The 12,674-nt window shown below is 35.1% G+C and overlaps 1 protein-coding gene across 5 annotated transcripts in view; it reads left to right on the top strand.

Annotated features, from left to right (window-relative positions):
• The window catches only part of Mbs (Myosin binding subunit), a 114,423-nt gene that overhangs the window by 30,464 nt on the left and 71,285 nt on the right, over positions 1-12,674 (top strand). For all 5 annotated transcript variants that reach the window (XM_074173854.1, XM_074173838.1, XM_074173842.1 and 2 more), the window contains exons 3-5: positions 7,043-7,205; positions 9,640-9,784; positions 10,874-11,084. In XM_074173854.1, coding sequence (XP_074029955.1) covers positions 7,043-7,205; positions 9,640-9,784; positions 10,874-11,084 — 519 coding nt within the window. The remainder of the gene's footprint in view (positions 1-7,042; positions 7,206-9,639; positions 9,785-10,873; positions 11,085-12,674) is intronic.

The following is a 12,674-nucleotide window of genomic DNA, read 5'->3' as shown; positions in this document are numbered from 1 at the left end:
AATAATACAAGCATGCGATCATCAGTGCTAAAATAGAGTACAATGACAATATTATCAGTAATTCGCAGAACAAAAGTAAAAGTACTTGGGCCATGTTCAGTAACGTAACAGGAAAACAAAATAAAAATCTAGTAAGTTTCAATCTAAAAATTAATGATGAATATGTTACAAATCCGCAGCAAATTGCAAAACACTTCAGTGATCACTTTGATACATCAAGGTATAGAACAGATACAGGTACTCCGTCCAACCAAATAAACCTAAATTGCCCTTATCATCATATAACCACCATGTTCTTGAAACCAACCTGCCCTGATGAAGTACGGCGTACTATAATGGCCCTACCACCAAAATTTTCAGTTGGTGTTGATGAGATACCGACTGTTATACTTAAACGTGTAGGGATCCTAATTTGTCATCCAGTAGCAGATATAATGAATGAATGTTTCTCTACTGGAACATTTCCTGATGCATTGAAAATTGCCAAAATTGTGCCAGTTTACAAAAAGGGGAAAAAATGAAATATCAAACTATAGACCAATTTCTATTCTGTCAGCTTTTTCAAAAATAATTGAACGCCTCATTTACAATAGGTTATTGTCGTATTTTATTGAAAATGATATATTTGTGATGAATCAGTACGGTTTTCTCCCTAATAGATCCGCCAAATCTGCAATTTATGATTCACTCAACTATATAATTGATCAACTCGATAATGGCAATAAAGTTACTGGTATTTATTTTGACCTAACGAAAGCTTTTGACCTCATTAATCATGAGCTACTAATGCTAAAACTAGAGCGCTGTGGTGTTAGAGGAAAAGCTAATGATTTAATGAAATCTTACCTCGGCAACCGAACACAAATAGTCGGTATCTCATCTAAAAATAATTGCAAATCTTCAGTATCCTACTCCGAAAAAGTACAAACTGTCATAGGAGTGCCTCAAGGCTCCATACTCGGTCCGATTCTTTCCTTGATATTTATCAACGACATAAGTCCCCAAATAGACATCAGCTCAGTTTTTCTGTTCTCTGACGACATCTCAGTTGTTGTGTCAGAGAGAGATATTAATTCTCTGAATGAAACATCTAATGTAACAGTGTCTCGAGTTGTTGAGTGGTGTGAAAAGAACTGTCTCTTAATCAATAAAAATAAAACCAATTATATACATTTCAGAAACGGTACGGAAGCCCCACTACATATCAATATAGACAATTCCGAAATTGATGAAACATTTTCCTCCAAATTTTTAGGGATTATGATAGTTGAAGAATTGCGTTGGACTGATCAGGTAAAAGCAGTAATGGGTAAATTAACGTCAGCTTGTTGTGTCATAAGATACCTCAGGGATCACATAAATATTAACAATATCAAAATGTTTTATGTCGCTTATGTCCATTCGGTGATTGATTATAGCCTATTATTTTGGTATCCTGCACCAACATCCAAGGATATATTCATCTATCAGAAAAAAATCATAAGAACTATGCTTAACCTGAAAAATGATACCTCTTGCAGGCAATTATTTTCTAATTTAGGAATTATGACTGTTCATTGTGCCTATATATATATATATATATATATATATATATATATATATATATATATATAATATTGCAATATTCACTAAAAAATACCTGCACACATTTCCTGCAAATAATCATTACATATGCAATATGGTAACAAGTGGAAGTAAACATCTACGCCTTCTACTACATAGAACAAGTCTATTTGAGAAAGGTCTGTACTATAACTGTATAAAAATATATAATGCATTGCCTCCACATTTCAAAGAAATCAATGCCATGAGTATCTTCAAACGAACTTTGAAGGACTATCTGACTGAAAATCACCTATATTCACTTGACGAATTTTACAATGTCTATAAAGTGTAATGTATGAGTTGTATATGCATACTTTCTTCTATTTTTGTAACAGCCACAAATGAACCTACTCTAAGTGATGATATATATTTTTACATTTTACTTCTAATTTTGATGTCATTTTAAGTATTTACTCATTTATTTATGTGTATTTGTAAATTGTAATTTTGTATTTGACGTTGCTGATGTTTCATAGGAAACCCATGGCAATAAATATTTTTTTTTTCCCGTAGTGTGCGCTGGTCAGGCCCTATCCCCCGAAGCCCCGATACATTCGGGAGGGCGCGCCATCATAATCAACCAATGACCACTCCCCACACCGTGGGGTAAGTGATCATTGGGTCCGAGAATCATGTGCCCTGAGCAAACGCAGTGAGCCAAGAATGACAGCCTTCTGCATCTGTGCGGCTAAGATTTCTGCCTTAGTGCGGCAAGCCGGTATGATTTTTAGATTCGAGAGTAGAGAAGACATCATTCCACCAACGACTCCAACAATCAGAACGACCATCTTGACAGAGTGATCTGGATAGAGTCTGCGGAGTTCGAAGAGAAAATCTCGATATTTTATCCGTTTTTCCTCCTCTTTTCTGACGATATTCGTCTCGCCAGGAGCTGACAAATATCGTTTTGGTCTGGTGGTCGAGAAGGACTACATCAGGCTTATTAGCTTGTATGAGCCTGAGGGTGGGGAACGAATAGTTCCAATAAATTCGGCACTTCTCGTTCCCCACAACGGATTCAATATTCCCCGGAGCGTAGGGCAACACCGGTGTCTCGTCAATACCGTAAGAGTGCCGTAGATGGTAATATAGCACTCTTAGGGCTGCGTTATGTCGATGGATATAGGCCGAGACCGCATATGCTGGACATGCTGATAGCAAGTGCATTAGGGTCTCGGGCGCCTCGCGGCAGGCCCTACACCTTGTGTCAGGAACCTCTATACCCATCACGCGACTGCGGTAGACTAAGGTGTTGAAGACACCATCCTGGCAAGCCATGATGAACCTCTCAGTTTCCGACTTCAGCCCACTCGACCTGAGAAAAGCGAACGTCAGGCGCTTTGATAAGCCAAGGTCTTCAATGTTATTAAAGAAGACCCCATGCATTGGCTTATCCCTGTGTCTCCGCAGAAGTAAGGTGATCTCTGCGGCTTTTATCTGAGCTTTTTGCTGAACGGGTTCCAACTCGGTGACAGAGTTGTAGTCACCACGTTCAGAGTCGAAAACTATACCGAGTTCATTAGCTGCTCGGGCAGCTGCCCTAAAGAGAAATGCTCCAATTCCTGCTCTCTCATGGTCACGGACCATGCAGAGAAGGGGATCCGAACTCCTGACGACTTTACAGGCTGTATCCAGTACCATTCTGTCATGTAGACACTCCAAACTCAAAAGTCCACGACCTCCCTGTTGTCGGGGGAAGTACAACCGTGGAACAGACGATTTGGGATGCAAACTCCTATAGAGATGCATCATTTTTCGGGTCCTTACGTCGAGTTGATACAGCTCCTCCCGAGTCCACTTCACTACTCCAAAGGAGTAGAATAAGATTGGAACGGCAAGCATATTTGTTGCAGCTACTTTGTTCTTCCCCGACAGTTCCGATGACCAGATCTGTCGAAGTTTGTGCTGATACTTGCCGCGGAGAGAGTTTTTCACTGCAGTTACCTCTTGTGAGTGGCGTTGTTCCACCCCGAGGTAAGTATACGTCTCTCGGGCATCCAGATGATGTAGGATGCTTCCATCTATGAGCTGCACATCCTCTCCGTAGTCCCCGCGTCGTCCTCTTTTAAGATGGACCATTGCACATTTGTCTATCCCGAATTTCATACCGATAGCATGCGTGTACTCTTCCACCACCCTCAAGGACTGATGGATGGATAAATATATTATTATTTTTCTTATTATTATTATAATTTATAGTAATAATTCGTCTTTTAATGTAAATCAATTTGATATTATTATTATTATTATTATTGACACTGATAATATCAAATTAATCGTATGTTTGATAATGCTGATGGGTAAAGTCTCTGAAATGTCACCAGATAAGTATACAAATAAAATAGGTTTCTGCAGTTAGAAATTTGAACATCTGAATTTCGGGTTGAACCGCGTTCAAAGTTTTGCATTGTTTGACGTTTCGGATTCGACTTTGAAGCTATTTTCAAGAAGTAAAAAAGTATGGCTATACTGAGAGACATACTTTAGGGTTATTTGTGTCGTACATTTCTTCCTGGATGATTATATTGAACATACGGGCAGCAGTTCTAGCACTATTTCCATTCTGGTAGTACAAAGTCACTATTTCAATCCATTATCGAAGAGTATAAACCATTGCTTCTCAAGAATTCACAAAACCAGAAACACCAATTGTACTTCACCTGGTAATCGTTATTGTAGAATGAGACAAATACAAAATGAAGAGAATATCGAATTCAAACTTAACTAGGCAAAATAAGACTTTTTTGAAGTATACTTCACAAAAACACCCATAAAACCTAGGTCACAGATTGTACAGAAGTTCATTCAGGATGGCTCGTTTTTAACTCAAATAATTTTTAGCCAAACTATGAGCTTCAGACCATAATGTATTTCTACTTTGTTGAAATCTGTTCATCATGGAACATCTGATAATGCAAAACAATTGATCCATTTAAGAAAAAATGGTGACATGTTCTGGGGATGCTATAGGGAAAGGTAGATCAAATGTGAATATGGCAAAATGTGTCCCCCTGTATACTATTGTTGAATTTTTTTTTATTTTTCTTGAAAATCATTCTTCCAAAAGTTATTCAGGGTGGCTCGTTTTCAACTCAAATAATTTGTATCTCCCGAACCGTAAGCTACAAACCATATGTTTAATACTTTGTAATGTAATGTAATCTTTATTATTATAGGATACATCCTAATCTTACAAGACATAATAACTAATTAATAATTTAAATTTCCACAGTGCCAAAAATATTAATAAAATTCAAATATGTATATAGATAATAACAATAATGAACATAAACTAAATAAAAAGATAATAATAAAAAATATACAATTTATAATACCCAATGTTGAAAACCAATATTGATATAGTAACTATATATAATATACATATTTTCCAACTAACTAACGCTCTAGGTATTCCAATAATTTACTTTTAAACCCTCTTACAGTATTTTCCTCTTTAATGGCATTTGGTAAATTGTTAAATTCCCGTAGTCCCTTGTAGAATAAGTTTTTAGTTCCGCCACCAGTGTGAGTTCTATATATATGAAAATTATTATAAGGTCTTGTCTCATGTTCATGTATTTGATTATTAAAAACCAAAAATTCATTAAAATATGTTGGTTGGAGACTTTTGGTTATTTTAAATATAAAAACCATTGTTAAAAAAAATAATCGATTTGAAATCGACAGCCATTGTAGTATATTTAACATGTGATCAATGGAAGTATAACGACTGCATCTTAATATAATTCTCATGCTCCTATTTTGGAGTTTTTGAAATTGGGAAAGCCTATTTTGGTTTATTAAATGCATTAAAGTTGGACAGTACTCAAAATGAGGTTTAATTATACAATTATATGTTAATATTCTGGAGTTAATAGTCAAATTATTTGCTATCCTAGAAAAAAAATGTAATTTTTTTGGAGCATCTAATAATACGAAACAATATAGGGTGATCCATTAAAAAACTCGACGTTGATAGTTTTTACCTTTTTTTAAGATAGTAAATAACAATTATCCCAGGCGCATCCCAAAAAACCGATGCCATGATCTTGCCTGCAGATAAATCGGTCTTCGCCTTCTTTGGAGTCGGTTCTTCCTTTCGAGTCCACTGTTTTGAATGTTCTTTTGTCTCGTGTGTAAAGTGATGGACCCATCTTTCATCCATGGTTATGAAACGACGCAAGAATTCTGCTTTGTTGATCTGAAACTTTGTTAACACTTGAATGAAACATCTTCACGACACTGTTTTAGCTCAAGTGTGAGCAAACGCGGCACCCATCTTGCACACATCGACCACTGTGTTGCTCATCTTGACAGCTTGTATGGCCTCGTGTAAACTCTGCTACCCAATATTTTACTGTTGTTAACGATTTTCACAAATTTACCGAAAACGTTCGCTACTGGTGCCAAACAACGCAGCGTCTTCAAACTTGAAGCGTATTCTCTTTAGATTGTGTACTTTCTATTACAGTGATATATTCCAAGCAACTACCGCCATCTCTAGGTCAGACTGGGTGCTTCTGGGACCACTCTCGTATATCTTACATTTCTGCCGAATCATTCTTTATTTCTCAATACGCTCTTGAAATGTATGAACCATTTTTTCATAGTATGAAAGATAAACGCCCATCTTTAAGCACAACAAAAATAAAAAACTCTAATAATGAAACTAAGCTGGCAGTCCCTATCTCAGAATAATTTTTGACATTTTCAGCAGTAACTAAATGATGAAAATCAGGACCATATCGTGGTAGGTACTTGAACAAGAATTTTTCCACCGAGAAAACCAAAGTTGATGTGTTTCACATTTTTTTTATAATTTCAATATCAACGAATTTCTTCAGGGTGACTCATTTCAACTAAAATGCATTGACTTTCTTATTAGTCAGTGAGCTATGCTTCAAGACTGGCAGTAAACAAATCTAAATAAATGAACGTTAAACGTTCAAGCCTGTCTCGAATATACCTACACAATAGGTTAAATGGACTGAGACCTATCAGAAAACAACTACTCCCTTGGCTAATACCACGAAGGGCGTTGTATTATATCCGACAGGCGTCAGTGCAGGAATCTTCACAGAAAATTTCCTGCATATGCAATTGGCAATACAACTGAAAGAGTCTACCTTCAATTTTGGAACAAGCACACTTGCAGACCGGTTTCGGGCTCATTAGCCACTCATCAGTGCAAGATAGTGGCCATCATCGACCAAAAGTCAATGATATTCCATAATTCAAAATCGGAATTCTTTCAGAGTATTTCATTCCTCTTCCTAAGTTGGAGCGAACAACAAAATGTCGCTCCATCTAGTGGACGATCTAGTGGACAAATGCATTAAATTTGTTTAATATCATCTAGTCTAGTTAATATTCACTAAATATCTATAAACATTATTTTAATCATTTTAAATTGTTATCTTTTTTATTTTATGTCAAGGGATTGATTGTGAAGCAGCTCGAAACGAAGAGGAGATGATCATGTTGAGGGATGCCAAAGATTGGTTAGCGACTAAAAGTTCCTTGGTGAATGAACCACACCCCAAAAATGGCTCTACAGCTCTGCATGTGGCTGCAGCTAAAGGTTATATGGATGTGTTAAAGTAGGTAAAAGTTTCAAATATTTTTCTTTCCGTTAGATCAAGTAATCCATTTCAAAGTAATTGTAGCTCAGGAGCAATATTGCTATATAATTCACTCACAATGTTTGATTAAGGATATATCCACTCACTCCTGTTCCTGAAACAAGAAAATCAAATTGCAACAATTTGTGACTCACCTGTTTTTCAGTATGTAATTATTATGGGTCGTCCTGTACATTAAAATGTTCATTTTTCAACTAATGCGTCAGTACCAAAAAAATCCAGTTCTGTTCTTTAATTGTCAAAATGATGTTAAAATGTTTAATTATTTCCTTCAATCTAACAATTCGTGTTTTGAGAAAAGAAAAAACAAAAGTATTCTACTTGAAATATTAGGGATTTATAAAGTGTTCATAAAATTTTCTATAGTTCCTTGCTAGTTAATAGGTCATTCGATTTTTTTCCATAACACCTCCTATGATAAACATAAATTATTATAAGGAATTTATCGAAAATTGATTAGCTTATTCAATAATTTCAGTAACATCATCATGTGTATAAGAGGTAGGCCAGATAGTTTCTCGAGTCATAATGAGCTATGAGAGTTAGTATGTGTCATTTAAAAAAGTTAGAAGTGACATAAAATCAAGAAAAACTTAAAATTTGGCTTACGCTGATCCAACATATTTTGTTTTTGTAAGTTAGACATTTTTAAGCAGGAAACTCCTAATTTCCCAGTAAATTAAATTTTAGTAGTTTAGCAAACGTTTATTTCGTTTGCTTTTGAATATTTTTCTGAAATATTTTATTGTATTGGTCGTTGTAAATCAAAACTTGAGTATAAAATACAGATTATGAAGTGTGTCAATCGAATGAAATTCTAATGTTTTTTGTTATTGATGACATAATGTAAGAATAGACATATTTGCTATCTATATTAGATTATTTGGAACATATAAAGGAAAGTAGGCTCCAGAAAAGGTTATTTGAATATACATTTGATTCGGTTCTGCATAGATTTCAGTGGAAGTAACTTTTTTCCTACAGATACATACTAGCCAAATTGATGTGGTTCAACAATTATTTTCCTTTTTGGATTTTCGGTGGAACTCCGATTGTTTTGTCATTTTATATCATTACTTGTGAGGCACATACTATTCGTAAAGCTCAATTTAATCAAATTAATTTCATAAAAAAAAAGTCTGCCTATTAATGACCCCCCCTAAAATATATGGTATAATTTATTTCATGATTTTCGTTATATGTTCATTCCTTCAATCTTACATAATAAATACTAGAAAAACATACCTTTTTTCGTCAATTGGAAATCGAAAAGAATTAATGCCGACCTCACCCTGCAAATTACAGCAACCCACAGCTCGATACTTGTTCAGTTTTCACAAATACCAAACTACTACTTACAATGACTCACTCTGTAATAATATTCCATGCCTCAACTTGGCTCGCTTGGTAAACAGATTCAGTCGGTTACGCTGTAGATCGGCTGGGCATAAAATTCGAAGTGGGGAATCTTGACCCAAATATGGCGGAGAGTGAACTTACTTGTGTTTACTTCTATACGGTGACCACTTACAGTCCACTCAGATGATTGTGGTGTGAAATTCCGGTTTTTTTTTCAAGGAACAGCTTCAAATATTACTGATAATCATCAATTCGTTGTGATTTTTGGTCGATTGTAAGCTCATGCATCATCTATTTTGAACAGACCTTTCGGATGCAAATATTCATGCACGATGTGTCCAACATTCCTCTTATAGCTTTAGAGCCTCAGCTATCTCGATCAACTTCACTTTGCGGTCCTGCAAAATATTTTTGTAGACTTATTTGATATTTTTGTCAGTAACGGCCTCTATGGGGCGTCTTCTGCGTTCATCGTCTTCGGTGCTTATTTGACTTCGTTTTAACTTAGCAAACCACTTCTCAACGGTTAATTTTCCTAGTGCAAAGTCCGAATAATGTTTATCTAGCCAAACTTTGGCTTCAACATGATTTCTTTTTCGTCAAAAAACAATGCTTTATCAACATATGAAATTCCTTTTTATTAATTTTTTTCAAACTAGCAGAAGTTGCTTCACTCAAAATGTTTTATCCCATAAACTCATAGCCCGACAGCTGTGAAATTTGTACACGTGTCATTTGAAGGTTAGGGTTAACCAAAAATCATATGGACTCAATACTAGTAGCGCCACCTGTGTGTTGGTTCCTGAACTTTTTGGCCCACCTAAAAGTACCTGATAATAAATTTTTCTTGAATGTTGGTTTATTCCTTTGATGTTTTTTGGTTTGTAGACCCCATTTACTCAAAGAACATTTAAAAGAATCGAAACTTGGACATGCACAACTAATTGAAAGCAAAATGACAAGTATAAAGATTGCGATTCTCAAGATGGAATTGGTTTCAGCTTAACTTTCATTCAGAATATATATTTTTTAGAATACTTATCCAATGCGGAGCAGATATAGACGCACAAGACGTAGATGGATGGACTCCTTTACACGCAGCTGCCCATTGGGGCCAAAAAGAAGCATGTCAGTATCTGGCTGAGAAGTTGGCTGACATGGAAGCCAAAAATTATGTAGTGAGTATCTTTATTTTGTTTTTTTTGTCCCTTATACCCATGCAACATAGTTCGTTCAGAAGAACAGTATGGTCAACAACGTCAAATGCCTTTCTTAAATCAATGAACACTGCAATAACCATTCTTTTTTTATCCATTTCAGATGTAATATTATGAATGAAATCTATGGTAGCGTTTAGAGTGCTGCTACCCTTGATAAAACCATACTGATACTCATCAAATCCCACATAACGATCAACAAAGTCTATTATTTTTGTCTTTATTATAGTTTCAATAATTTTAGAGAATGAGCACACAATTGTTATAGGTCTATAATTTCTAAGTTTTTGTTATCACCACCCTTAAATATTGGTATTCCTTTTCCAGTCTTCAGTATCTCAGGAAATATCCCGCTTTGAAAATATCGTTTATCAAATTAACGAGTATGGAAATGACATTTTTTTTCAAGTAATATTATTTCGTTTTAGCTACTCTTTTTAATTTTTCATTTGTATTGGTTTTTTCAGGGATTTAAAATCATTTTATATAATATTAGACAATGGAAGTCCAAACTAATGAAATTCACATTTTCCACATCTTCCTCAAACACACTTTTTTAAGTCTTCAATCTTGGGGACTATTCCAACAGTATAAGTGTCATCAGCATGTAATGTAAAACTACCTAATGTATCAACGTCTGTTAGATAATTCACATGAATTAAGGAAAGAACTGGACCCACAACCGAGCCTTGTAGAACTCTAGATTTCAGTGTTTTTGTACTTTGTAATTTCATTACTTCTCACTATTTGACAACGATTCAATAGGTATGATTTTATCAACTGATAAGTGAGTCCTGTAAAGCCATAGTATTAACACAATCAAATGCACTTAACTGTATCAACATGTTGTGCACATGGGAACATATTTTTATTAGGAAGAAACAATCAAAAATTATTCTATCTTATTGGAATCTATTTTTGTCTAAAGACCTTTCATGATATATGTTGTTATATATGAACTCCAAAGTCACAAAAACCGAAGAGTTCGAAATAGAAATATAAAAGAATATGTAACTGCTTATTCCTTATTCATTCGTTTCCTTTTTTCAGGGACAAACTGCATTTGACTTATGCGATACCGACATGTTGTCCTATTTGGAAGGTCTCAAGAAGAAACAAAACAAAGAGGACGTTTTCAATAGAAGAATGGCAATGAAAAGACCTGACATATGTGATAGAAATTTGGAATCTGAGACCCCAAGCAAAGTTAAAAAAGTAGAATCTTCCAATGAAATCGAACCAAAGGTCAACGAAAATACCGGTAAGAATGTTTTATTTTGATTGGATTTTATTTAGTTATTTAAAATAGACACAGACACAAACTGGAAGAAAAACTCCACTGGAAACAACTACTTTCATATAAACAATGAATTACACAAAAGAAGAAATACTTTCAAAACAATTGAAGGGCCTCGGGGAAGAACGATCATAGTCCCCTGCACCAAAAGTTTCAGTATTGCATTTTTTAAGTTTGAAGTCGATCAAATAAATTATAAAAGCTATGAAAAAAATGTGTAAAGCTTGTTATGATGGAGTACATGATTTATTATACATTAGCAGACTTAAAAAAACACTTGTAACATATCCAACTTAGAAAATGAATTTGAAAACAAAAGACCCGTGGACTTTGATCGTTTTTGCCAGTTACTGAGGTTCATCAATTGGTGGATCGTCTGCGTATTCAATGTCGTCTTCCTCTCCTTCGTTCATCTGAGGGGCAATAACCAGTGAATTGTAGAATGCTTGAGAGTCGGGATTGGTCAAGAACTGTTTTAAGTGTATTAGATCCTTCAATTTTGCAGCTTTAATGGGCAGCTTTCCACTGTAAAGTTCTCCCAGAGCATTTTGCTGGCTAGGCGTTTGTGGCTTCTTTTTATCTTTACCTTGGTGTACAACAAAAGCTGCTTTCAAATAGCTTCCAAAGTAGTTTGGCTTGTGAATCACGAACCTTGGCTCTTTTTGATCAATTTTTAAAACTCTGATTGGCCTTGTTTGCATAGGACACTTTTTAACATAAATGCCAGAAAGAAAGTTTGTCCAAGTTTCAAATTTGACTTCTTTAGCACAGTCAATGACTCTAAAAGGTGAAGGTTTGATTCTGCTATTTTTATAACATCCCTCCAGTCATCGGGTGTCTCAGTGTATGATTTGATATTAATAAGGCTCATATCCTTATCTCCCTCCATATAAGAATGGCCTCTTATAGGAAAAACTACTTTAACAGTTTCAAACCGTTTCAATGTATTAACCGTGTAGTGTAGGAAACGCATTACTGTAAAGTTCTTATTTTGGCCTGCGCATGAGTCACAGAAGATAACTAGATGTTTCACTGATGGGCTCAAAATATGCTCAAAGTAGTGTTTGAGCATAGAACAAACATCATCAGCCCCCTTTTTTGCAACACTCTCATCATAAGTGTAAAATATTGAAGTTGAGTCTGACAACACATGAACGTTGAAAGAAATGAAATTCAATTGGCGTCGATAGTACACGTCTGACGTTGTAATATTTGGAGTAGGCAAATTTTTCTGATAATCAACAGTAATTGCCTCAATCTCTTAATTTTTGTTGGATTGTTTACGACAGTTTCGTTTGATTGAATAAAACTTTTCACTTCTAGCCAAATGAATTTTTTTCTCTGCTTTCTTTTAATCTAGTTCTACCGCTAATGAAGTTTTAATTTCTTCGTCAGAAGCCTTGTTAATTTTATCTTCTAGCACAGAAATCTCTGATTTCATTATATCACAACAGCTACATGTATCTTTCCGAGGATAACCAAAAGAAATATTAAAGTTACCATCAAAAATATCACGGAAAGTTGTCAAACCGACAGTGTGCTCTTTGTTAGATT

Source organism: Leptinotarsa decemlineata, unplaced genomic scaffold (assembly GCF_025532065.1).
Source record: "Leptinotarsa decemlineata unplaced genomic scaffold, Ldec_3_MD MMD2_P_RNA_scaffold_12, whole genome shotgun sequence".
NCBI classification, from domain to species: Eukaryota; Metazoa; Arthropoda; class Insecta; order Coleoptera; family Chrysomelidae; genus Leptinotarsa; species Leptinotarsa decemlineata.
This window is presented reverse-complemented; position numbering and strand designations above follow the sequence as displayed.